This window comes from Carcharodon carcharias, chromosome 13, assembly GCF_017639515.1.
Source record: "Carcharodon carcharias isolate sCarCar2 chromosome 13, sCarCar2.pri, whole genome shotgun sequence".
Classification (NCBI taxonomy): Eukaryota; Metazoa; Chordata; class Chondrichthyes; order Lamniformes; family Lamnidae; genus Carcharodon; species Carcharodon carcharias.
The window spans coordinates 19386163-19413676 of record NC_054479.1 but is presented as its reverse complement, the minus strand read 5'-3'; the positions used below and the strand labels follow the sequence as shown (position 1 = coordinate 19413676).

At 42.9% G+C, this 27514-nt stretch overlaps 1 protein-coding gene and 1 long non-coding RNA gene across 8 annotated transcripts in view; one reads left to right on the top strand and one right to left on the bottom strand.

The window, feature by feature from the left end:
* LOC121286408 (rabphilin-3A-like) overlaps positions 1-27514 on the bottom strand; it is a 161794-nt gene that overhangs the window by 122746 nt on the left and 11534 nt on the right. For all 7 annotated transcript variants that reach the window (XM_041203502.1, XM_041203501.1, XM_041203500.1 and 4 more), the window contains exon 2: positions 23440-23545. In XM_041203502.1, coding sequence (XP_041059436.1) covers positions 23440-23516 — 77 coding nt within the window. In that variant the 5' untranslated portion in view covers positions 23517-23545. The remainder of the gene's footprint in view (positions 1-23439; positions 23546-27514) is intronic.
* Positions 1-27514, top strand: part of LOC121286409 — a 54755-nt gene that overhangs the window by 22131 nt on the left and 5110 nt on the right. The window lies entirely within an intron of this gene.

Below are 27514 nucleotides of genomic sequence, written 5' to 3'. Positions count from 1 at the left end.
TGCAGACCTGCAGCTTTCAGAGCCAATACATGGCACTGCATTATCATCCCTGACATACGTCATGTGATAGACACTGAGGACAGGAACTAGAAAAAGACAGAGAGCGAGACACACACACAGATAGAGAGAGAGATAAAAAGAGATGTAGAAAAGGATGGAGATAGGTAGAAAGGGATGGAGACAGGTCTAGATAGCGATAGAGAGATAGGGAGATAGGGAGATGGACAGAGCGATAGGAAGAGAGAGCTAGAGAGATAGACAGAGAGAAAGGCAGACAGAGAGAGAGCAAGAAAGACAGAGAGAGAAAGAGAGAGAGAAAGAGAGAGAGAGAGGAAAAGAGAGAGAGAGACCATGAGAGAGCGACAGACAGAGAGAGAGAGCTAAAATGTTGGGGGAGGGGGTGGAGCTCGCCCACGATACTGGTGGCCACCCTGCAGCAATTTAACGCTGGGAGCAGCCTTAATTGCTTTAAGACAAGATTTCTTCCCCTTTGTCGGGAGGAAGTCCTGCCTTAGAGAGCTGCCAGCCAATCAGATTGGCTCTGCAGTCTCAGGCACTGTTGGAACTTCCTCACATGAGGAGAGATTGGGCCGACTAGGCCCGTATTCACTGGAGTTTAGAAGAATAAGAGGGGATCTCATTGAAATGCATAAAATTCTGACAGGGTTGGATAGACTGGATGCAGGGATGATGTTTCCTCTGGTTGTGGGGTCCAGAACAAGGGGTCACAGTCTCAGGATACAGGAAATTTAGGATGAGATGAAGAGAAACTTCTTCACTCAGTGGGTGGTGAACCTGTGGAATTCTCTACCACAGAGGCTGTGAAGGAAAGTCACTGAATATATTTAAGAAGGAAAAAGATAGAATTCTAGACTCTAAAGGCATCTAGGGGTATGGGGAGAGAGCGGGAGTACGGCATTGAGATAGAGGATGTCATGATCATATTGAATGGCGGAGCAGGCTCAAAGGGCCAAGTGACCTACTCCTGCTTCTATTTTTCTACGTTTCTGTGTTTCAATGGAACAACAATCATACCCAATGCTGAGGTGCCTGGACTGACAGGTAAGTTCAGGGTTGGGGGTTGCAATAAAGGATGTGAGTGGAGATGTGGGGTGCTGAGGGCAGTGGGTGGGTGGGTGGGTGGGTTGGGGGGGGTGTGGGCAGAAGAGGTGCCAGGTTCAAGAGGCTGGGGGGTGTGTTAAGGGGTGGGTATGGGCTGGAGGATGGGGGTTGACCTTTGTAGAGGGGTGCTCCTGACCAGTGCAGGGGACCCCCCCCCCCCCACAAGAAGGCTGCTCCCACCTTTTTCCAACAACAGTCTACGTAGCTAATGCTGCTGGGCTTTCCACATGGCACAGACCTCCCACCCACCATTCGTAAAAAACAGTTGGGGTGGGATAAGGGACTGAAGTAGCCATTATTTGGCCACTTAAGGGCCTCGATAGGCCCAAGTCCAATGCCTCCCTTGTCTTCTGTAAAATTTCAGACAGGTCGGGGCGGGTAGCAGGTGGATAGGTGGCAGAAAGGCCACCAGCTGAATTTTACTTGCCCCCTCTCTACCCCCCCACCTCTGCCTTCAAGCCTGCTGGTGGGGAAGCATAAAATCCAGCTCATGTACAGAGATATAAAGCCAGGGTGGGAGAACCATAGACAGTGAGAAAGAGTGAGAGAGCTGTTTACAGAGGGGGAGGAGAGAGAGAGAGAACACAAGTGAGGAAACCATACACTGCAAAAGAAACAGTGACAGAGACAGTGAGGGGCCCAGAGATATAGAGAATGAATGAGAAAAAAGGAAAGAAAAAAGAGGGAGAAGAAAAAGAGTGGAAAGAAACATAGAGTATCGAGGTAAGAGAGATGGTGGTCTTCCTTGGATAAATGCAATTAATCAGAAAGAATGAAAAAAGACACCCGTTGTTATGCTCCTCATTAAACTTTCATATGCTTCAGAGAGCATTGCAAAAATATACCAGACCATCCAATCCGGAATGTGTCCCATAGAAACATTCCATTATTCTGCCAATAAATTAAATGCAGACCTGGTCAGACACAGCACCAAGGTGCAGGGGTTTGAGTTTCTCTTTTCTGGTTCCAGGGCTGTGAAGGGTCGATTAGTATTCTGCTGCCGTAGCTCTGCCTCTGTGTAGCCAGTTCCCACATTAAAAAATAAACAGACGTCTCTGTCTGTGGAGAATTGATGGCAATTTCTCCATGTTCCAAAGCCACATTCTCACTTATTAAAAATCTATTACAATCTCAGTGGAAGGAAGGAGGAGAGAATGGCAACATGTCCCCTGAACGAAGGATCATAAATTATTACATTACAAATTGCAAAAGGAAGAATTTACAAGAGAACTGCAAGGCTGCATAAATATGGCATTATCTTCAGCAAGACATCGATGACGAATTAAGTGAATGAGCTCTGGTGTAACAAGTAGGGACATGCTACACATAGACAAGTTCCATCTTGCCTTCTTGTTGACTATTTCCTTCTTATCACTTAGCCCTCCCCTACCCCTCCACCCCGACCTTAAATTATATTTCTTTCCTCCCTGAACCTGTTGGCTAAAGCAGGACTCCAGTATCACTGACACGAGTACCCTGTACCCACCCCCACCATTGTATTTCACCCACTGACATTCGGCATGTGTCTGACTACTTGAGTACGATGTGGGGTTGGAGTGGGAGGGGGTGCACCCAAACCCAGACTGAGCTGGTCCTCACACGATGTTCACATCCACACACTTTAAAACAAGGTACCAGTGGACAGCAAGTAGACACAGGTAGCCTGGCTAACTCTTTCCGAAACATCTCAGGGGCACCAGAGGCCACTGTCTGGGCTCCTATCACCTGTTGTTGATACTTTAAAGGGTCTGGGTGATTGACACTTTTATTGCCCCATCATGAAATGACCTTTTTTTTTTAAAAACATAGTGGAAATTTTTTTTTTAGTTCTTTCACTGGATGTGGGGGCTTTGCTGGCTAAGCCAGCATTTTTATTGCCCACTCCTAATTGCCCTCGAGATGGTAATGAACGAATGACTTTTTTTTAAAGCTTTATTTGCATATCCTACTGTCACTATAGGGTTCATTGATCTACTGTACACTGCATAGAACCATTGGGTATGGAAGTGCCTTGGCTTGGCATGAGGGCATGAAGGGACGGGGATGGGGGGGGAAGTTGTGTGGATGGGCATAGCTTGGCAAAGGGGTCGAGGAGCCATGGGCGGGGGGGCGGGGGGCATGAGGAGGACCTCAAACTCACCTCTTAAAAGATCCCCTCATGCAGACGAGGCTTCACGACTCCTCTGAGGGGCCGTGAACCACGACTCTTTAAAAACCGTGGCCTGACATGCCAATCCCTGTAATGGAGCCAGCTGGGTCAGGAGTGCCAAGTTCAGGTTTGTGACCCCGAACCAGCCCGCACCTATTAAAGGCATTCCCGAAAATCAGACAGCCTGGGAATGGAGTTGGGAACCTTGGAATCGGGACCCGCCCACCATTTTTAAAGGGCTACCGAGTCATCCTGAAAATCCAGCCTAACGTGGCTCTGTGTCATACTTTGTTTTTTTTTAAACAGTCCTGTGAAGCTCCTTGGAACTTATTATGTTAAAGGTGCTACATGAGTTGTTGTTGTTGTTGTTGTTGGAGTCTTTGATCCTTTACTGGTTGTGAATGGATCCATGGAGGATGGACAGATGGCAGGAATATCGCAAGAAAGAGATAAAAATCAGAGGGATGTACAGGCAGAGTGCTCCAACAATGACTAATGTCAGTCAGGCTTTTAATTAAATACTACAGGTGATTTTGTCAAGACTAAGATTAGAAATGATGGAATTGTTAGATGCCATCTTGTTTAAGTCAAGTACGGTGACCTATTTATGTGAGGCAGCTTGTCACATTTTATATTATTATGCAAAGATAAGTTGTTCTAATTGCACTTAAAGTGCAGAATTTATACCCTCCCCCATCGTGAGTTTGATGGCAGGGGAGCGTTTAGTTGGATGGGAAGGTGGGAACCTGCCACTTTCCCATCTCCACCCCAATTATGTCCAGGGTGAGAAGGCCCGTGGATGGTCTTCCTTACCTAATTGAGGCATTAATGCCCATTAAAAGACCTCATCGTGCCACCAGTGGTAGAAACCCATTAGCAGACAGGGGGACTTGCTATGCGGAAAGCATGACAAGCAAACCCTGGCGTGTTTGCTTACGGAATCCCAGGGGAATCCCTCGTTCAAAGACACTGAGTGTCCGAGCGTGGTGTCGGGCATTGAGAAGGGGATGGCTGCTGAAAGCCATCATCCAGCCTTTGCTGCTACCCCCACCCCCACGACCCTCCCAACACCACCCCTCTGGAGGTGGTGGCATAGTGGTATTGTCACTGGACTGATATTCCAGAGACCCAGGGTAATGCTCTGGGGACCTGGATTCAAATCCCACCACAACAGATGGTGAAATTTGAATTCAATAAAAATCTGGAATTGAAAGTCTAATGATGACCATGAAACCATTACTGATTGTTATAAAAACCCATCTGGTTCATTAATGCCCTTTAGGGAAGGGAAATCTGCTGTCTGGCCTACATGTGACTCCAGACCCACAGCAATGTAGTTGATTCTTAAATGCCCTCTGATTAGGGATGGGCAATAAGTTCTGGCCTAGCCAGTGATGCCCACATCCCATGAATGAATTTTTAAAAGCTCACCTGGTCCCTCCTCGAGGCATAGTACCGGCAGCAATCACTCTCTCCTCAATGGCTCTGCAGAGTACAGAAGAACTGCAAGTCTATGACTGGCTGGCAGCTCTTGGTGGGTGGGTGGGACTTCTGCTTGATCTCGAATGGCACTTAATTAAAAAGAGGCGATGTGAGGCTCTTGGCCAAGACCCCAGTCACCTCCATTAAATCCAGCTCAATAAGCCCAATCATAGCTGCTATACTTACCGTGAGATGAAGCAACTTATTGATCTGTAATCAGGCTTCATCTTACTCTGTTTTCTCAGTCAATCTTTGGAATGATTACAGTGAAAGCCATAAAGATCTGGTTCAGGTCACAAGGGGGTACTATTGTTACATCAGCAGCTTACACCACCATACAAGTAGATGTAGGGCAGTGCAAATTGCCTCAGTTAAAAGTAAGTTGTTCAGAGTACCAATGGGGGTGACTGATGTTATTGGACTTGTAAAGGTATCTCCAGCAGACTCTAATTTTTACAAACTATCATGAGCTCTAATATATCACGATTTTTATTCCTGCCTCTCAAATGTGATGGTTTAAACATCCTATCCAATTAATTCCATTACTATTGATTTTAAACATACATTATCCACATCCCTTCAAATTGGTTTTCCATTTTCCTTTTGGATCTATTCTGTCCTACTTATTTCAGGTACCTTGATCCATATTTTAGATCATTTTTGTGGTTGCTTCTCACTTTCCAAGGACTAGAGAACATTTGCTCTGGCTATGATTATCTAGTAAAGCGTTGATAGTGTAAAGAACATATTTTAATTTTTCTTGGACTGTGGCTTTAAGATTGGACTGTGGCTTTAAAAACTACCATGGCTGCAGTTTAAAAGAGGTCCAATGGAGCAGGAAGAAGAAAATTTACAATGTTGCTATTATGGAACAGTGTGTGCCAGGTTGGACCACATGGTGCTGGAAAGGGGACCTGCTTTAAAAGGGAACTGTCTAGTGACAGTGTTTTGATTGGCTCCTGACCAAATGGCCAGGTTCTGTGTGAGGATAATGCAGTGGATCAGCTCCTAGCCTGAAAGAGAAAAGACCCAAATCCTCTCTCTCCTGTGTTTTGTAAGACTCCAGTAATCCTGTCATAATAGCTAGCTGGCCATTCCTCACACCGCTGTATCCTGCTTTCTTTGAGAAACCCCTGTCAGAAGGAAAAGGGGAAAAATCACCAGTAGAGACAATAAAAGCAAGTTTCAACCAGAGAACCTCAGACTGCAAGTGCTGGGAGACCACCTCATGTCAGCCACACCAACCTGCAAGGAATTTGGAAGAAAGCAATCAAAGTCAACCCATCTAATGCTGAACTCCAGATTGGTGCCATTGAACTGTTTTATCTCACCCTTAAAGTCCATGTTTTTTGTGTGTGCGCGTGTGTAGGGCTTTAAGAAGGGGTAGAGTTTAAGTTATAGAGTTAAACATTAGCAGTTCATATTTATTTCTTTTGCCACTGGTTACAGACAATTTGTTTAATAAACAGTTATTTACTTAAGTTTACAAACCTGATGCTTATATTCTTTTAACCTAAATTAAACAGTTAGGTAGAACTGGGACAGTTTGGTCTGATTAAACTTCTCACCTTTGTCACGTGGGGCTTGATACAACAGTGCACTATCCCTAGTGAGTCATGACAAAGTTTGGGGGTTCGAGTCCGGGATCTTTTGGAACAAAAGATAACGACAATTTGGGAGTAGATTTAGTAAGTAATAAAAGCTAAAAAGAAAACACCAAGTTTGTACTATCAAAAATAAGATGGCACTGGAAACTGCTAAAACCTTCCTGCAAGTGGAAGAGATGTCCCTGACAATTTTACAAGGGATCCCAAAAGTAAGGTTAATTGAATTGGCAAGTAAATTAAAAAGTAGGGTTGCCTGCCAAAGCTAGGAAGGCAGAGATAATTGAAGAGATAGCACAGCATTTAAAACTGGAAGGAATGCCTGAGAGACTGAGTTCTCCAAGGGGTGGTTCATTGGAATGGGCTCAAATTGAGTGGCAAATAAAAAAAAACTGGAGCTAGAGGCAGCAGAAAGAGAAAGAGCATTCCAAAGGGAATTAGAAATGGCGAGTTAGAAAAGGAGGAAAGAGAAACAGAGGATTCCAGCTTAAAATGCTGGCTGTTAAAAGAGACACCAGGAGGTGAGGCAGGACTCATGTCCAGATCAGAATCCTGTGGGGGGTGGGGGGGGATGTTTAAAGTTGTACAAGCTCTTCCAAAATTTGAGGAAAGGGATGTTGAAGCATTCTTTACTTCATTTGAGAAGATAGCTGAACAGATGAACTGGCCAAAGGAACACTGGACATTGCCCATGCAGAGCAAATTGACAGGTAGAGCACAGGTAATTTATGCTTCACTGTCAGAGGAGGTTTCTAAGGATTATGATGTGGTGAAAAAGACCATTTTGAGTGCATATGAGTTGGTCGCTGAAGCCTCCAGACAAAAGTTTCGCAGTTTAAGGAAACATCTTGGGCAAGCCTATATTGAATTTGAAAGACGTCAACAAACTATTTTTGACAGGTGAATATGAGCATCAGGAGTTGAAACTACCTATGAAGTTCTCAGAGAGATTATTCTCTTGGAAGAATTTAAAAACTCCCTACCTTCTGTAATAAGAGCCCATCTGGAAGACCAAAGGGTTGCAACTGTCAGACAGGCAGCAATAATGGCTGATGATTATGAGCTGATCTATAAACCAAACCTTTTTCTATCATCCCCATATATCTGAAGAGGGTAGAAAGTGGGAGAATGAAAGGAAGGCAAGTAGCCAGGATAAAGAATGGATAGTTGGGAACACTTTGAGATTTCCTCCCCAGATCAGGAAGGAAGGTGCTGAGGGTGGAGGTGAAACTCGAAGGCCTAAGTGTTTCCATTGTAATAAAGTGGGACACATTCGTTCAGAATGCTGGAAGTTGCGAGGGAAGCAAATGGGACTTATTGGAATTCATAAGAGTGAGTCCACAAAGGGAACTCAAAAAGAAAATGCCATGGACCAAATTGTAGCTTTAACTAAAAATAGGGGTCTGGAGGTAAACACTGCTGTGAATGCAGGTGAAGTGAATAAGGTAGATGAGAGATATAAAGGGTTTTTGTCTAAAGGGAAGATAACCCCTTTTTCATCAAATGATGCAGCTAAATTCAGAACTATATTCCCACAGGAGCTATTCAAACTCTTTTGCTGGAGAAGGACCTGGTTTTCCCTCCAGAGAGTGCAGTGAAAGCTAAAGTATTAGAAAAAGGGATAAGTGGAGAGTATATCCCAGTTCCATTGTACAAAGTGCAATTGGAATGTGATTTGTCCGGATGGGTGGTTGTAGGCATAGTTAAGAAATTACTCATGAATGGAGTGGATCTACTCCTGGGGAATGATTTGGCAGGAGTGAAGGTTATAGCTTTGCCCATAATCACAAAGTCCGAAACAGGCTAAAGAGATGGAGCAGTTACAAGAACAGATTCCTAGTATTTTTCCATCATGTGTGGTGACCAGAGCAATGGCTGAACAATGTCCATCACCAGAGGTCAACGAGCAGATGTTAGAGTAGCTGAAACTTTATTTAAGCATGATGATAGTTCAAAGGAAGTGTTTGGTCTGTCTTCCTTAACTGAGGCTCAGAAAGCAGATGCAGAGTTAAACAAGTTAGCATAATCAGCTCACACTGAAGTTGAGGCTGAAGGAGTTTTGGAGTGCTATTACCTTAAAAACAGAGATCTGATAAGGAAGTGGAGACACCCTCACAGACCTGCAGATGAGGAATGGACAGTTATTCATCAGATAGTGGTACCACCCAAATATCATAAGGAGATATTGTGAGTAGCACACAAGATTCCCATGGCAGGACATGTAGGAATGTGGAAAACCCAAGCATCAATAAACAGGCATTTTACCTGACCAAGACTTCATAGAGACATAGTGCAAATTTGTAGAACATGTCATATATGTCAATTAGTAGGTAAACCTCAACATGTAATCAAACCAGCACCTTTAACACCCATACCGATTTTTGAAGAACCATTTAGTAGATTGTGTAGGACCATAGTTTTAGGCTAAGGGGTGATAGATTTAAATCAGAGAAATCAGGAATTACTTTTCTCAAAGGGTCATGAATCTGTGGAATTCACTACCTCAGAGTGCAGTGGATGCCGGAATGCTGAATAAATTTAAGGAGGAGATAGACAGTATTTTAATTAGTAATGGGTTGAAAGGTTATGGGGAGAGAACGGGAAATTGGAGTTGAGGCCAAAATGAGATCAGCCATGATCGTATTGAATGGCGGGGCAGGCTCGAGGGGCTGAATTGCCCACTCCTGCTCCAAGTTCTTATGTTCTTATGTTCATTGCCCAAAACAAGCCGGACATCAATATATCCCGACAATCGTGGATGTGACCACCCGATTTCCAGAAGCTATTCCTTTAAGGGCAATTACAGCTAAGGTTGTCGTGGAAAAGTTAACTCAGTTTTTCACTCATTATGGCCTACTGATTGAAATGCAATCTGACCAAGTTTCTAACTTCAATTTAAAATTTTCCAGGATAAAATCAGCAATTTGGGTATCAGACAACTAAAGTCTACCGCTTATCATCCACAGACACAGGGAGCTTTAGAGAGATATCAGACTATCAAAAGCATCATTAAGACCTGTTGCCATGAATACCCAAAAGGATTGGAACAAAGGATTAGATTTCTTAATATTTGCTACCAAAGATTTTCCTAATGAATCTACTGGTTTCAGTCCATTCAAATTGACCTATGGTCATGAAATAAGAGGTCCATTAAAATTAATTAAGGAAAAGTTCCCAAAGCAGAAGGATGAATCCTCCACATTGGATTACATGTCCATGTTTCTAGAAAGACTTACAGGAACATGTAAAGTAGCACGAGAGCAGATTAATGGAAAAGAGTTGGAGAAACAAGTCTAGTCAAAATCCAGCACAAGCGATCCAGAGCAGAATGACGGTAAAGAGGTGAAATCCAAAAGTAGAGATTGTAAACAGAGTAAAAACAAAGAGAGCGCAAAGTGGGCCAAATCAAAATCTAAAAGTCAAGAACAAAGTAAAAGCAGAGAGTGAGAAAAAAAGGGCCAAATCAAAACCTAGAAGCTGAGGTAGAGAACAGAGTAAAGATAGAGGGAAAAGGGACAAATCTCGAAGTAAAGATGGGGTAAAAGAAAAAGTAAAGAAAGGGAAAAACATGCAAACCTAAGAAGCGGAGGCAGGGAACAAAAACTCAAAGAAAACTGGGTTAAATCCAGTAGTAACGATGGCAAACAGGGCCAGAGTAAAGATCAAGAAAAAAAAGATCAAAATCCAAAAGCAAGGAAAGGGCTGGAAATAGGAGCAAAGAAGGTCAAAGGTAGAGAGAGATAAAGAACAGAAAAAAAGGACAATAACAAGGAAATGCTAATCTAAACTGACTGTAATCTGCTGGCATTCATTAAGAAGTTTAAAACTTGAAACGCGAGACTGTTTAGATGGAGTTTATTGCTTCAACCGTTCAATGTAAAGATTGTTCACATTTCCAGTAAAGATAATGGGATTACGGATGCATTTTCCCCAGTGTAAATTACTGAAATCAGTTAAGATTGTAGAAGGGGGGAGGATGGGTGAATGAGTGTAAGTCTCATGTTTGTTGTTGATATATCACATACCCTGTGATGAAACACATTTTTTAAATGGTGTTTCATCTTTTTAAGGTTGGAAGCATGTATAGAACATATTTTTATTTTTTTCTTGGACTGCGACTTTAAGATTGGTCTGTGACTTTAAGATTGGACTGTGGCTTTAAAAACTACCATGGCTGCAGTTTAAAAGAGGTCCAATGGAGCAGGAAAAAGAAAATCTACAATGTTGCTTTTATGGAACAGTGTGTGCCAGGTTGGACCACATGGTGCTGGAAAGGGGACCTGCTTTAAAAGGGAACTGCCTAGTGACAGTGTTTTGATTGGCTCCTGACCAAGTGGCCAGGTTCTGTGTGAGGATAGTGCAGTGGATCAGCTCCTGGCCTGGAAAGAGAAAAGATCTGAATCCTCTCTCTCTTGTGTTTTGTAAGACTCCAGTAATCCTGTCATAGTAGCTAGCTGGCCATTCCTCACACCGCTGTATCCTGCTTTCTTTAAGAAGCCCCTGTCAGAAGGAAAAAGGGAAAAATCTGCTGATTGGTTGATAAATGGACTCTGATTGGTAGAGGTGTTGCCATGGAGAATGCATGAGCCTGAGAGGTCGGGCTTACAGTGTGGCACGTTTGTGTGCACTGGAAGCTACATATAGCCCTATTTGGAAGTTAACTGTCAGTCACCATCAACTGGTGCATTCTCCATGGCAACGCCTCTACCAGAATCCACTTGCCAACCAATCGGCACTCTCTTCTCGTGCAGCATAAATTTGTTGTTTCCTCTGACATTGGCATTTTCATGCCAATTGTCCTGATGAGTCCAAGGCGAAAAGCTTTGACAAAAATTGTCCCTTTTGTCAACAATATCTGCATCTCCTAAGTCCTATGGAGGAGATGGATCTCTGCACCATGTGGTGGGCTGTGACAGAACCCATGGCATCCACGTTACTGAGGACATTGAGGATGATGGTATGTTCCTGCCTTATGCCCTGTCTCAACTCCCAGTTTACCCTCATCCTACTGAATGTCAACGATTAAAAAGCTGCAGACTGTGTCACCTCTTGCATTCCAATTCACATCCCTTTCTATTCACCTCTATGAAATTTCTGAATCAAGTTACAATACAGAATCCTGATCCAAGAATAAAATATTCCCAAATTACCTAGCGTTTAATACTCTGTGTAGTAAACATAATCGATTTGCTGTCACAGACATTGATATAGTTCCAAATAAAATTATTTGTGTGCAAGCTATAGGTTTTGGTTGACTTTGTTTTGATTAAATCACTGAACGAATTACTGAATGGACTGTGCTAGACAGATCAGCTAGAACCAGTTCACAGATGAAGGTTTATATATTCAGCTTGATTGGAGTGTACAATTTCTTGGCAAAGCAGATTTCTCAGGGTGAGGCCTGTGTAATTCTCACAGGGCACATTTTTGTGTCAAGTCCCTTCCGTTTTATGAAGTTGGCAGACTGGGTGAATTTCATAGGCATTTCCTAAAATTCAGCAACTCCCTCCAATGCTGTTCAAGGCTAGATTTAACTTTCCCAAATGCCCCTTGTAGCACCATGAATTGTGCAATAGGCAGAGATCTCACTGCCCCAAAATCTTTGGAGGGAGGAGCCAGAGGTGGTGGAAGTGCCCACCTCAGCCAGGCAAGCACTTCAGTTAAGTATTAATTTGGGAAGGGTGTTGTTCCTAAGCTGCAGTTCTGGGGTTTTGGATGCCAGACTTACGAAATGCCTTTGTAACAAAGAGTGTCCACAGTTGCTGAGAGTATGTAGAAGTCCTAGAATCATAATGGCACAGAATGATACCATTCAACTCATTGAGTCCATCCAAGTTCTCTGTCATGCAATCCAGTCAGTCCCATTCCCCTGCTCTATCCCTGGAGCCCTGTAAGCTCAATTCCCTCAAGTGCCAATTTCCATTTGAAATCATTGATTTCTTCACTTCCACCACTCTCATAGGCAGCGAGTTCCAGATCATCACCACTCTTTGCATAAAAAGTGCTTCCCCATATCTCTCTGCATCTCCTGCCCAAAACCATAAATCTATGTCCCCTCGGTTATGGAAAGGACACGGTATAAAAATAATTGTATTCCAGCCAATTTCCCTCCATTTCTTGTTGTTTTCCTCTGCTCGGTACTGTGTGTTATTACGGCAGTCCTTACTGTACATTTGTTTTGCTTCCCCCAGTGCAGTTACAATTTCCCATGTGTTTGTAAGAGGGATGAGAGGCAGTTCAGTGTAGCCAAGAAGTGATCACCTGCCGTTACTTAAATCTGCAGACAGTAGGAAACATGTCTTATATTAGTGCAGTTGGAAACTCTCCCAGCAAACACAATGGCAGTGCTATGATACGTGAACACTGAGAAATGCTGGATGCTTTTGCAGATGTATGTTTAGTAGCACTACATGTCAGGAGATTGACAACCTGAGTAGCCTGACTGCTCTCGTCTACCAAGATATTGCTAACCATTTCTGTGACATCCACTGGGTGGTTTCTGAGGGGAGACAGTCTTCTTAGGGTCTAAATCAGCAAAGGTACAGAGCAGAGCAACCAGCTGTAGAGCTGTGTACCTACTGGGCTGGTGCATTTAGCAACAGTCAGAGGTTCCACCAACTTGCAGGCAAATTATATTTTTATCTTTCATGGGGTGTGGGCACACCAACCTTTGTTGCCCATCTCTAATTGCCCTTGAAACTGAGTGGCTTGCTAGTCCATTTCAGAGGACAGTTAAGAGTCCACCACATTGCTGGGGTATGGAGTCACATGTGGGCCAGGCAAAGATGGCAGATTTCCTTCTCTAAAGGGCATTAATGAACCAGATGGGTTTTTGCAACAATTAACAATAGTTTCATGGTCACCGTTACTGAGACTAGCTTTATAGTTCAGATTTATTAATTGAATTGAAATCCCACCAGCTGCTGTGGTGGGATTTGAAACCATGTTGCAGAGCATATGCCTGGCCCTCTGGATTACTAACCCAATAACATTACCACTACTCCACTGTCTTCCCACAAATGCCATGGGCGATGTGGTGGTACAAAAGATGACCCTCCATGTTACCTCATGCAACATTGCACCCGATTCAGCATTATACATTAGCAAGGCTGGACTGTTCTAGCACATCCCTGGTCTTTGGGTTTTCCTTGTCTTCACTTTGCCTTTCTTATTTCTTGCTCCTACATCATGTAGAAGAGTATTAGTGAGTTGAGATGACTTCTGAGGCTGGCCAAAGGCTTTCAAAATTTACCTCACCTTATCATTCCCATCCCGTTAAATTTCACTTACATACAATTTTCCACTCCCACTGCTAACGTATTCCTTATCCTTTTTATTTATAAGTCCACAACTGAAACTATGTTAATAAGATGACCTCAGGTAACTGGGGACAAACAGCAGACTGCCATTTGAATCTGTCTAAAATTTGCCAATAGTTTTTTTTTGCCAGAAGTAGACAATTAAGGCTTCAGTGTCTCTCTGCAAAGACTCGTAATGTGTGCAAAGACATGCAGCCCTAATCAGCATTAACGGTACATTGACAAACAGCCTTCAGCCAGTTTGCGGACTGATTTCAGGAAAACAAAAGGGAGGCTTTTTAAAAATGTATTCGTTCACAGGATGTGGGCGTCACTGACTAGGCCAACATTTATTGCTCATCCCTAATTGCCTTTGAGAAGGTAGTGAGTGGTGAGCTGCCTTCTTGAACTTCTGCAGTCCACGTGGTCTAGGTACACCCACAGTGCTGTTAGGGAGGGAGTTCCAGGATTTTGACCCAGTGACAGTGAAGAAACAGCAACACAGCTTCAAGTCAGGATGGTGTGTGGCTTGGAGGGGAACTTGCAGGTGGTAGTGTTCCCATACAACTGCTGCCCTTGTCCTTCTAGGTGGTAGAAGTCACTTGGAAGGTGCTGCCGAAGGAGCCTTGGTGAGCTGAGACTCACCTCCTGCCCTTTCTTCTGACCCCTTTGTCCCCATCTCACCCCAGTCCAGCGATCCCCTCCCCGCAATCACCAACCCATCCTTACTCTCCTGTGGCCTTGGTCCCTCACTGGTCCTCAGCCTCTGGTGGATGCATTGCCAGCAGCTCCATGCTCCCCTGGCAGTGCTGATGGCAATGAGGAGCTGCTAGCCTCTGATTGGCTGGCAGATCCTGCGGTGCGGGATTTCCACCACCGAGGTCCTTAATCCCAGGGAAGGCTCATGCTAACCACTTAAGTGCCACACTGGAACTAAGGAGGCAACACGGAGCTCCCGCAGCTGTCCAGCTGGTGGGCGAGACACCTGTCGCCTGGATTAAATTTTTTTTCTCCTCTCCCAGACCGCAGGAAAGACAAGTGTGTGTCTCAAGCTGCCTGAGGGCCATGTAGTGAATACTGCTGCTTTAGATGAAACATTGTTAGAGATTGGGGAGGGGAGGCAAGAAAGCAGAGAATAATGAGGAGAGCAACGGGAAGGAAAGGGAGAGGCTCCAAAGGGTAGAAGGGTATGAGGAGGGTCAATAAGAGTAGGAGGGTGTGAAATGTAAGGGTGGGGGGTGAAGTAGAGGAATTGAAAGGAGAGGGGAAGTGGCAGGGAAATGGAGGAGGAATAGTGGAGGCGTGTGAGACAGATGAAAGGGAACATTGGAGAAGGAGGGAGGGTGGATAAGGTAAGAAGTGGAACAGATGGTGAGATTGAGGTAGGAGAATGCAGGAAGCAGGGGAGAAAGGAGAGATGTGTGGATGGAGGGGAATGGGAAAAGGAAGGAGGGTGAATGCTGAAGGGTGGAGGGAGCAATGGCAGGAAGAGGGGAAGGGGATGTAGTGAGGCAGCAAAGAGAAGGGCAAGGAGAAGAAATGGGAGGAGGAAGAGAATGATGAGGAAGGTGATTAAACAAGGGAGAGGAAAAGGTTGAGAGGGAGAAGTAAAAGAAATGACCAGGAACAGAGGGCAAGAGAAGGGCAAGGAGCAGAGACAGGGAAAGAAGAGAAGATCGAGAAAGGGAGCAGAAAAGATGAGTAGGTATGGGAGGGAAGGGGAGGAGTCCAGGAAGTAGAATGGGTGCATAATCTCTGGAGTTTAGAAGAGAGGTGAATTCATTGAAATGTATAATTTTTTGAGAGGCCTATGGGTAGATGCTGAAAGTCTATTTTCCTTGACTGGAGAGTCTAGGGTGTGGATCATGGTCCTAAATGGTTGAACCTTTATACTGAGACTCAGATGGGAATTTTTTCCATTCAGAAAATGGTGAATCTTTGGAATTCTGTATTCCAGAAGACTCAGTCAATAAATATATTCAAAACACATTGCTAGATTTTTGGATGCTAGGAGAATAAAGGGATATGGGAATAGAATGAGAAAGTGGAGTTGATGTAGAAGGTCAACTAGTCCTACTTCTCAAGTTCTTAATAAGTGTAGCATGAGAGAGTTCAGGAGGGGCGGGGAGGAGAATCAGAGTAGCAGGGAAAGGGAAGGGTTAAGATGGGGAGTCAGACAGAGAGAGGAGGGTAGAGAGAAGTGGTGGAGGAATAGGGAAGAAGGAGCAGGAGGTGAGAGGAGGACAGTTAAGGAATATTGAGGAGAATAATTAGATAGAATAGTAGGCATGAGGGAAAGTAAGAATACAAAGGTTGAGCAGGTAGTTTAAAGCAGAAAATGCAGGAACAGGGCAATTTTAATATTCCCTGCTCACCCTTCCTCTTTTTGTTTCTGGTTTGGCTTAGGCTGGAGTATTGTGTGTAGTTGTGGGTGTCGCCTTTTTGGAGGGACGTGAGGGCTTTGAGGAGGGTGCAGAGGAGATTCATGAGAGTGGTTCGGGGACCAGGGTCTTTGGTTAGAGATGGATTGGATAAGCTGAGGTTGCACTCCTTGAACAGGAAGGAGTCTGGGAGTGATTTGATGAACGTGTTCAGGATCATGAGAGGTTTGGTCAGAGTGAATGGAGAGAGATTTTTCCTGTGGGGAGTGGTCGAGGGCTAGAAGGCACAAATTTAAAGTGGTTGGCTAATGAACCAAACATAAGGAAGAGCTGTTTTTAGGCAGTGAGTGGTTATGATCTGGGATGCACTGCCTGGAGTGCTGGTGGAGTCAGATTCAACCTTGGTCTTCAGAGGGGAATTGGATAAATACCCAAAGAGGAAAAAATGCAGGGCTTCAGGGAAAGGTGTGGGATTAGCTAAATTGTTTTTGCAGAGAACCAACATGGACTCAGTGGGTCAAATGGCCTCCTTTTGTGCTGTAACATTGGGAGTTCACCAGAATGCTGCCTTCTCAAAGTATCAGGATCCCTGTTCACAAAAGAGGAGAGGGATAAACCCAGCAATTAAAAGTCAGGCACCCTAATGTTGGTGGTGAGGTAACCTTTGGAAACAATAATCCTGTACTTGGTACTTGGAAAATTATGGAAAAATAAATGAAAGTCAGCACAGATTTGCTAAAAGGCAAGTTGTGTTTGCCAGTGATGCTCACATCGCATGAATGAATAAAGTTTTGTTCCACATAGGACTCTGGAACTCTTTCATGTCAGTTCTCCTTTCTCCATAAACCCTCCGAGCTAAAATCGAGACAAGGACGTTCAGGTTAATTATAGTGTTTTGTAGTGGATTACTTTTCAGCAGGTTAAAAGGGCTATTGATGGTGAGAATTGCTCGTAATCAGGAACTGGGGATGGAAAACATCAATTGATGATGATTTCTTTGGGGAGTTTGGTTCATGTCTTTATTATTGATTCTATCTCATTGAATAGAGGGAAGTGAGCATATGGTTTCAGTGATGGCTCCCATGGGCATTCTTTTCATCTGATTTCTATCACTCCCCTCCTCCACACAGACGATGAGCTTTGAATGTAAGTGCTGTCACTTCCAAAAGGGCTTGTTTACAGCGATTGCATTGCAAGGCTCTGTGGATTCACAACATGTAGGAATATTATGAATCCACAATGACACAACCTGAAGTGTAGCAAAACTGTTGGATTGTAGAATCCACTCACTGCTACATTTTGTGCATTGATAGTGAGGTTTTATTCTAATATAAAAAAGGATAAATTTCTTAATTTGTTTCATTTTCTCCCCATATTGTGCACCAACCTAGCAAAAAAAGATCACTTGTTTGCAGGCCCATTCCTGAGACTGATTTTCATAGAGGGGCAATGCTGTAGTTGACATCTCAGTTCACAGTGCTGCCATTTTGTCATTACTTCGACTCTTTGCCCACAGAGCCTATTCTTCATTCGATGGGCTAAACATTTTTGACTATCTCCTCTCTGCACTTGGAAAGTACAAGAGAAAGTGAACGCCTACAGTCCTATTGCTTTAACTTAGTTCTTGGGACATAAAAATAAAATTAAAATTCATTTATTTCAGTCAAAGCCCACGAATGCTTTAAATTATTGATGATGAATAATAGTCAACGGTTTGGATGACATCAACAGTGAAAGCCAAGTGGATTTCAGATGCATTGGAACTGTGCAATTTAATTTACATTCACCCTCTCAATGCAATATAATGTGCGATGTAGTCTTACTAATATGAAAACAGCATGAGTGCCCAACCCTGTCAAAATGCTGCTTATCAACAGGAATTGGGACCTATATGGCATCACTGTGAAATAACAGCACCATACAATTGGATCAAATTGAAGGAAAAAACATACAATGTGGCAAAGATTAGTGATAAGGCAGAGTTTTAAAAACCAACATAAGATGACCAAAAAATAAATAAAGAGGGAGAAAATAAACTTTGAGGGCAAACTAGCAAGTAAAAAAGACAGTAAGAGCTTCTTTAAATATATAGAAAGGAAGAGAGAGGCCAAAGTGAACATAGGCCCCTTAGAGAATGAGGCTTCGGAAATAATAATGGGGAAACCAGGAAATGGCAGAGGAGTTGAATAAATACTATCACTAGAGAAAAAGTACTAGGGAAAGTAATGGGGCTAAAGACCGATAATTCCCCTGGACCTGATGGGTTGCATCCTAGGATATTAAAGGATGTAGCTACAGATAGAATGGATGCACTGGTAGTAATCTTTCAAGAATCCTTAGAATCTGGAAAAGTCCCAGAGGGTTGGAAAACTGCCAATGTAACACCCTTATTCAAAAAGTGAAGGAGACAAAGAAATAGGCCAGTTAGCTTAACATCCGACACTGGGAAAATGTTAGTCTATAATAAAGGATGTAATTAATAGAAAAGCATTTAGAAATGCATAATATAATCAAGCAGAGCCAGCATGGCTTCATGAAGGGGAATTCATGCCTGATAAATTTATTAGAATTCTTTGAGGAGGTAACAAGCAGGATAGATGAAGGGGAACAGTAGATGTGATATATTTGGATTTCCAAAAGGTGTTCAATAAGGTATCACACATAAGGCTACTTAATAAGATAAGAGCCCATGGCGTTGGGGGTAGTATATTAGCATGGATAGAGGATTGGCTAACTAATAGAAGACAGAGAGCAGGGATAAGGGGGCATTTTCAGGATGGCAACCTGTGGTGTGCCACAGGGATCAGTGCTGGTGCCACAATTATTTACAATATATATTAATGACTTGGATGAGGGAAATTAATGCACTATAGCCAAGTTTGCGGATGACACAAAAATAGGTGGGAAGGCAAGTGGTGAGGATGACACAAAGAGTCTACAGAGGGATATAGACAGGTTAAGTGAGTGGGCAAAAACTTGGCAGATGGAATGTAATGTGGGAAAATGTGAGGTTATGCACTTTGGCAGGAAGAATAGAGGAGCTGAATATTATTTAAATGGAGAAAGACTGCAGAAAGCTGCATCACAGAGGAATTTGGGGGTCCTCGTGCATGAATCACAAGTTCAGCAGGTAATAGGGAAGACAAATGGGAATGTTGGCCTTTATTTCAAAGGGAATGGAGTACAAAAATAGGCAAGTCTTGCTAAAACTATACAAGGCACTACTTAGACCACATTTAGGAAACTGTGAACAGTTTTGGTCCCCTTATCTAAGGAAGGATATACCAGCATTGGAAGCAGTCCAGAGAAGGTTCGATCCTGGGTATGGAGGAGTTTTCTTATGAAGAGAGGTTGAGTCGGTTGGGTCTGTACTCATTGGAGTATAGAAGAATGAGGGCAACCTTATTGAAACTTAAGATTCTTAGGGGGCTTGACAAGGTAGGTGCTGAGAGGTTGTTTCCCCTTGTGGGAGAGTCTAGGACCAGAGGCCATAATCTCAGAGTAAGGGGGCGCCCATATAAGACAGAGACCAGGAGGAATTTCTTCTCTCAGAGGGTAGTGAATCTGTGGAATTCTTTACCGCAGAGGGCTGTAGAGGCTGAGTCATTAAGTATACTCAAGGCTGAGATAGACAGATTTTTAATCAGTAAGGGTATCAAGGGCTATGGGGAAAAGGCAGGAAAGTGGAGTTGAGGATTAACAGATCAGCCACGATCTCACTGAATGACGGAGCAGACTCGATGGGCTGAATGGCATACACCTGCTCCTACGTCTTATAGTCTTATGGGCAAGTACTACTCATCATAATTTGTTATAGAAAGTTCTAGGTGTTAGAGAGGGAGCTATTGGTACACCAATAGCGATTGATACTTCTCCTTTCTTGGTTTTTGTAAAACTGCTCACTGGAGGCAGCCTTAATGTACAGGGCTCCTTTATGAATCAGAAATTGAGATAATCAGCCTTGAGATGCAATTCCTGCTCATAGAATGGAAGGTGAGATTCCCTGTCCTGTGTGGTGTCGACAACTCAATATAACCAACATTGTAAGCAAAACTGACAAAACTATACAACCAAAAAAAAGTGTATCAGAACGTTGTCCCAACTCCTATGTTTCTGCGGAATGAAATATTTCTGAAGAACTGTATACTTTGGGAGTTGAATTCCTCAGCTTTCACTGCAATGTTAAAAAGAACCCAAACCCAGTGCCAGGAAATGATGGTCCTTTACTGCAGTGAGGCATTGACTAGAATCATTAAAATAATGGTCAATACATTTAAATCAAATATACTCATTAAAGCTGAAAGCAAAATACTGCGGATGCTGGAAACCTGAAACAAAAATAGAAAATGCTGGAAAAACTCAGCAGGCCTAACAGCATCTGTGGAGAGGAAAACAGAGTTAACGTTTCGAGTCCATATAATTCTTCTTCAGAGCTGAAGGAGAGTCATACGGACTCGAAACGTTAACGCATTACAGAAAAAGCTCTCCAGAGAAAAGCCATCACATATAGGTCCACTTAATTTGTGGCAATTTGAGCAACAAAAGGGGAGGAGGTGGAGGGGTTGTTAGCAAATGCAAACTTCTAATGACAGGGAGATTCCCATGGTGTGGAGGACATATCCTGATAAAACTCTCCCGTATGGTGCTATTGCTCCAGAGCCTCTAACCAAACTTTCAAGAGCAACCTTCAAGAGTCATTTTTCATATATGAGTGAACATCAGCAGGCAATTCAAGTCCCAGAAACAGGCCCTATCTACCCTCACCAGATGTCCTGCATAGTTTCCCACAGGAGTCACTGGTAGCGATCAAGAACTTCACCTAACTTTATCCTTCCCTGAACTCAGGGTGCCAAGGCTGTTGTAGTAATTGTCCCACTGTGGAAGCAGAGCTGAGCTAGTTCAGCACAAAACAATCAGAACTGCACACTTCCCATTCAATATGGCTCAGTATTACAACAGCTGGCTAACTCAATCACCAAGATTCCCGGGATAAGCTCAGGAACCAGGTTTTTAATCTGCTTTAATACAAAAACATTTATTTCAATTTATTCATTATTAAGTACAAAAACAATGATCAAAAGCCAAGAAAAGTAACAGAGACTGACATAGAGCAAGAGCGAAGAAAGATTACTTACTGTTCCTTCTCACTATGTAGAGGATTAAGCAAAGAAAGAAAGTGAAAAATTAAAATAAAATTCCAATTCACAAGAGGACATGGGTTTCCTGCAGCATTTTCATTGTTACCAGGATGTCAGGTTGAGTAAAAGCCCAGGATTTTTAAATCACAACCTTCAGTTTAGAACTAACATTTAGCTTATCTTGACAGCCCAGCTTGTACTTTATTATGAAGGAAGGAACCAAAATTGAACTTACAAATTGAGCACCACAACATCAAGTCTTGATCTCAGTACTTCAGCAATTCAATCTATCTTCACGAGACTAGGAAACATTGTATCAATCTTCGGTATCTTAACAAACTTATCTACACTACATTCACAAGGTGTATTCCCAGTGAGATCTGTACTATTGAGCAAGCATTTTCAAAAATATCTGCGCTATATTCTGGTGGATCCCCACTGCATTCTCAGGAGTTTTTTGAGAGGCCCACTCAGTTGGTATGAGTGCAATGGCGTCAGAACCCCGACCCACACTAGCTCCAGGTCAGAGACCTCATTCCAAATCCCAAGAAATGGGGTCATCTGCATATCTGGTGCCCTTTCCCAGCCTGATCCATCTCAGTTTTAATCCTTTCCCCCAGTGCGTTCATCTAAAATTCTTCTGCCCGCAGTCTGTCCAGCAATTAAAAAATTATTGTTATTCAAAGTAAATTTGACAGCAACATTGCTTTAAACCAAACCTATTTGTTCCATCTTTTTACATCTGTCTCACAGACTTTTACTCAACCCCAGAATAGAAATCACAGATCCAGTAGTTGTTTTATCTCCATGTAGTGTATCCATTCACGAAATTAAATGGGATCATGCAAATGGGATAATGCACATGACAATATTTATAACCATGCAGTGTTGTTACAGGATGCGTATGAATGTAGATACAACACTGCTCACTGAGCATGCATGACTACATTTATCATCATGCTGACATTCTTTAAAATGGAGCCACCAAAAAAGGTAATCATCTTATTTTGTGGCACAATGCCCCTAGAAGTAGCTGGATAATGAATGTCTATAGCCTTGCTGTGGCACAAGAACTGGACTAATTAGTGAAAGATTACAGTCTAAGACATGGATTTCCACCTGCATTAAAATAGCAGACAAATTAATGCCACTTGAATACATGAATACTGACAGCAGCAACTCCTTGATTTATATCTCCAAAATGACTTTTGTATTCACTTAAATTAAAGCAGAGGTGAATTATGATGTATTATGAATCAAACTTGAATCCATTTCTCTATAGTTGGAAGAGGAAACATATCTAAAGTGGAACAGCAACAATCCTCTGAGATTTGGAATTTACTTGCTTCTAAATGTTTCCAGGGACAATGAATTCACTAAAGGCTGCTCACAGAGACCGGTGGCAGGGTAGCATTAAAAAAATGAGGTCATTTGCCTCTCTTTTTGCTTGGTGTCCCAGGGATTTATTGCACTCTGTGCCTGGTGTCTCAGTGTTGTAAGGACTTTGCCCTTTGCCCAGCAACCCAGAGATCTGGGATAGCCTGTGCCTGGTTTTGCGATTGGAGCCTGATGCAGCAGCTGACCTGGGATTCTTCATGTTAATGAGGACAATAACCAAATTCATCACTTACCAGCTATACATTCTGGTCAAGCCACCAGATTTCAAATTCTTCTACCTCCAAGCTATCCCAGAACGTGGGTACCGTGCTAGTGAAGCCACATTCCCTTAGGACCGTTAAGAGCTGGCAGAATTTCCACTGTTATTGAGAATTCTCTACAGCTATAGTTCTGTCTTCAACAACACATGGATGGCAGAAGTATATCTGATATTGATTTAAAAGATATATTCAATACACATACATACAGCCTGCTGCATTTTACCAATTGCTGTGCAGGCAGGAGGTATAGAAAGTTCTCTCAGTAATTGTTAGTCATTGGCTACCAGTCCAGCACCAAAGCAAAAATTGGAAACAGTGGAAGAAATGGACTCAGTGTCTGAGATAATTGGTGAAAAATACAAGTGACTGGGAGGCTGTGGGAAGCAGTGTTATGGTAATGGCTTGCCATTATAACATCCATAATGGATTGATCATGGACTCTGCATGGGTTTCAATAAGTTAGTCCTTTGTACGATGCAACTGAATATGACTGAGCATGCAAAAACAGGCATGAGGGAGATGGTGAAGCAGAGTTCCTTTGTCATACTGCAAGGCTTTCACATGCATTTTCTTAAAATCAAAATTAGAAAAGAATATTTTTGCTTACTTTGCTCTGAGAGTGAGCTGGCGATCATTAGGGCAGACCCAGCGGTCAGTGTTGTTCCCAAATACCGTGTTCGTCATGGCTGGCAACTGCTAAAAGGCAGCAGGGTCTGCATAAACAAAACACAATGGAGTTTAGTTCTGAAGTAATCCAACTTTGTCACGTTGCATCAAAACATTTGTTAGTCCAAGCTTAACTCAGTGGATTCTGAAATGAGAATTAGATTCACGAGACTCTACGCTCAACAACAGGCATGACCAATCAAAGCTAGCCCCTGTATTGCAAAGGCTATTGTTCTTAAGCTGTCAGTTCACTTCCAACATTTTTGCATCTAACTCACCTTTTCTCCTATTGAGAAGAGAGCTTTGACTCATCGGGCCAAAGGGTAAGGGTTACAGGTCTGTGGGGAAGGACAATATTGAGGAGGGTGAGAAGTGGGAATTATGCCACTAGGAAAATGAAGGGGAAGAAAAAGGAGCCTCAGGGTGAAGCTGGGGTGGTTGTCAGTTCAGTTGAAACTTTAAAGAGGAAAGGAAGCAGTCTGTTGGGTGAGTAGAATTCAGGTAGAAGACTTCTGTGCAAGAAAATCTTGACACCAAAACTCCAGAAGAGAAGGAGGTACAAAATTGAGCGTGAGCATATTGAACTCAGGATGTGAATAGGTTACCTGAAACATTGTTGACTAGAAAGCAGACATCCATGGGCTTTACAAGTAGAAATTTGAATATGTGATTTATATGTATATTTAATTCTTCATTATTTTATAATTCTGTAACATGACAAGAAATAGTTTTTATATTACTTTCCCCTGATATGTAGCTATTATTTTCTAATGGAGGCGTCAAAAAAGCTTTTTTGGTTTTTAATCAATTTAATGCCAACAGTGCTTTCAGCTGTCATTAATAAGGTTTTGATGATATTGAGGATGCATAACAATTACCAACTGGTAGAGAATACAAAGCTTTTATTTCAGCACAAGGTTCATCTAGAAAACCTTTGATATTTGCTCTTAAGCCTTATGATGCCAGCTGGATGACCAAAGAAAGAACATAAATACAAAAAGGTCAATCGGTCCCTCAGTCCTGCTCCTTCCACAGATCTTGAACAACCTGCCCAGTCTTGGATTCCACCCAAACCATTTCATTTCCTGAGGAAACTTTTGATTTGCTTTATTACTCGCTCCCAAGAATTTTAAACTCTTACATATAATTCATAGCCATTAAGATTTTCCCTCTCACCAGGACAGTATGTACCCAGCCCTCTAATAGCAAGCCAGTGACAACAGTTGAGGTATTCACATCATCCGATTTATTTTGCCTATAAACATCAAAAAAGAACTAACCAAGCAGAACATATTATCATAAAACCACTTTATAACAATGGTCCAATCTGATTAAAAAAGGCACAGGAGACAAATAATTAACTGGAAAAGATTTTCCATCTCCCTTTCTGAAGGGATCAGCTCAGTCCCATTGGATACATTTTAAAGAGTTCAGGGGTCCATAGGCCAGAATGTTACTAACCAATACAGCTCCATAGAATGCTGATATAGATTTTAATCCTCTACTGCATTCAATCCCCAATCTCAAATAGGAGGTAATTCTCTCTAATAGGTTCCAAATCTCCAGAGGAATTTATATAGTGCACAGCAGGAAAAGAAAGAAAAGCTTGCATTTAAATAGCACCTAATCAATGCCTTCAGAAATCCCCTGTAATGGGTTTCGCTTGAAATGTGGTCACTGTTGTTATATGGATAGAAGCGAGAGAAAAGCACACAATAAGGTCCCAAAAACAGCAAATGAACAGATCATCCGTTTGTTCCCCTCCAGTGATATTGGTTTAAGGGAGATTGATTGGACAGTGGAAGAACCCACTACTCGTTTTCCGAAGGTGACACAAAATCTTTTGCATCCATGAGGCCCCAGTTTGATGTCCCATCAGAAAGGTGATATGCCCAACAATGCAACACATCCTCAATTCCGCACTGAGACTCAAACCAGACTATGGGAAGAATTTCCCCGTCGGCGAGTGGGGGCAGGGCCCACTCGCCGACTCGTAAGATGACGCACGGTGACGTCTGGCGGGCGTCCCGGCATCACTGCATCTCATTTGGATTGTCAGTTCGGCAGGCGCGCAGCCGTGTCAGCTGCACGCCCGCCAAACTGTCAAAGGCCTATTAAAGCCCGTAAGAAAGTAACTAAAGTTGTTAAGAATGCTGCCTGTCCAACCTTAAGGTTGGGGGGGAGGGGGGGGGGGCAGGCGAAGAGCCCAGGGCAGCCTTCGTGTTTTTCATGAAACCTCATCCACGGGCGGGATGAGGTTTCATGAAGTGTTTTAAAATATAATGTAAATTTTATACTTTTATTCTTATTGATAGTGTCACATGAGTGGACATGTTTTAAAAGCGTTACAAACCTTTATTTCAAACTTTAGCACTGAAACCAATCTCCCTGAGGCACCTCTGTGCCTCGGGGAGATCTCTGCACTCTTTCGTGTGCGTGAGGGAAAGCGCGCAGGGAACCTCTCAGGGAACCCCCCCACCACACCCCACCACACCCACCACCACCAGCACAGGGAGTGCTCAGCACTTCTGGGTGTGTGTCATTACAGGGCGGGCCTTAATTGGCCCGCCCACATAAAATGGCAGCACACACCCGATTAGGTTCGTGCTCACTCTTGCCCGGCCCCCCGACAGGGGGAAAATTCTCCCCTATGTGTTGAGGTCCATCCTGGGGCTTGAACCCACAACTTTCTGACTCAGAGGCAAGGGTGCTACCAATTGAGTCCATCTTAAGTTTGTCCTGAAACACACAATTTTTACAGGCTTATACCAATCATAAGATAAGTTCTGACCAGCAGAACCAAAACATCTCTCTATTATATAATAAAAGTCAACCATGTTTTAATATCTCAATAATCCTGTTAAACTTATGTTGGATTCATGGCAACTGCAACAAAACAGCGTTATACCTAATGATTACCAAACTGAAGAATAATGGACCCAATACAATTGCACTAAAGAGCTACTGGACTCAAAGATCAATTAAATCAAGTGGTATTGGACAAGAGCCTCTGGACTTTCACTATTTCACAAGAATATTGTTGACAGCTGTCCACACAACTACATTTTCATTTCGCCCTAGAACCTGGTCTTAGTATAAAAGAAAATCTCAAGTTTTTAACAAGTGTTCTTAGCAAGATTGTTGTGACAGAAAAACTGCAGAAATAAAAAAGAAAGTGTCACTTCGTGATTAAATCTTCATGTGAGATTGAACAACAATTCTTTATTACATACAATCCTGCCATCAATAATCTTGGTTTTAAAAAATGAAGAAAAACTCTTGCCGTCTTGACACTTTAGCAGTTAAAAGATGAAGAGGGTAATTAGTTGGAACACTAATAGCACTGTAAGTCACCGGCCATAGATCATATTTCAGGCAGTCAAAGCAATGTATTGCACTGTTTAACATTTGTGCTATCAAGCACTTCCATTTAGAACAGGACCACTCAGCAGTTTGACAACTGTTCTTATACTCGATAATTTATTGTGACGTTGAAACAACAAACTCGACTGCATGATATCACTTGGGCTCAAAGCTTTCTAGTGCCAACTTTAAACCAAATGAGAACAGGTCAGGTGATGGGATTAATAAGCTTGCTGCATGGCATTCACCACACCCATGGTGTACATATGCCCTGGAATGCTTTAACTGTCTTGTTTCAGCAGTGTGAAGTTTTTGCCCCAGCCAAGCAAAAATTTCATTGAGACTCAAGAATCAGAGTCTTACAACCTCAATCAGACCAGGATGCTACTTTTACAACATGTCTTGAGGGTAGCGTGTTTTGTTGGGGAAGCAGACCCAGAGGAGGGCCTAAGTCCCATATGGAAACCATCGGCTTTGCCTGCATTGGACCACTTCCTTCCACTGACGGTGATCCCCGGTGACACACTCCACTGCGATCAACTTATAGACTGCCATGCACTGCTTCCGTGGGTCCTGTGTCACGGCCTACTGCCTTAATTGCCTGACTCTGGCCCATGGGCATCATGTCATGGATGTCACATTCGAATGGAAGT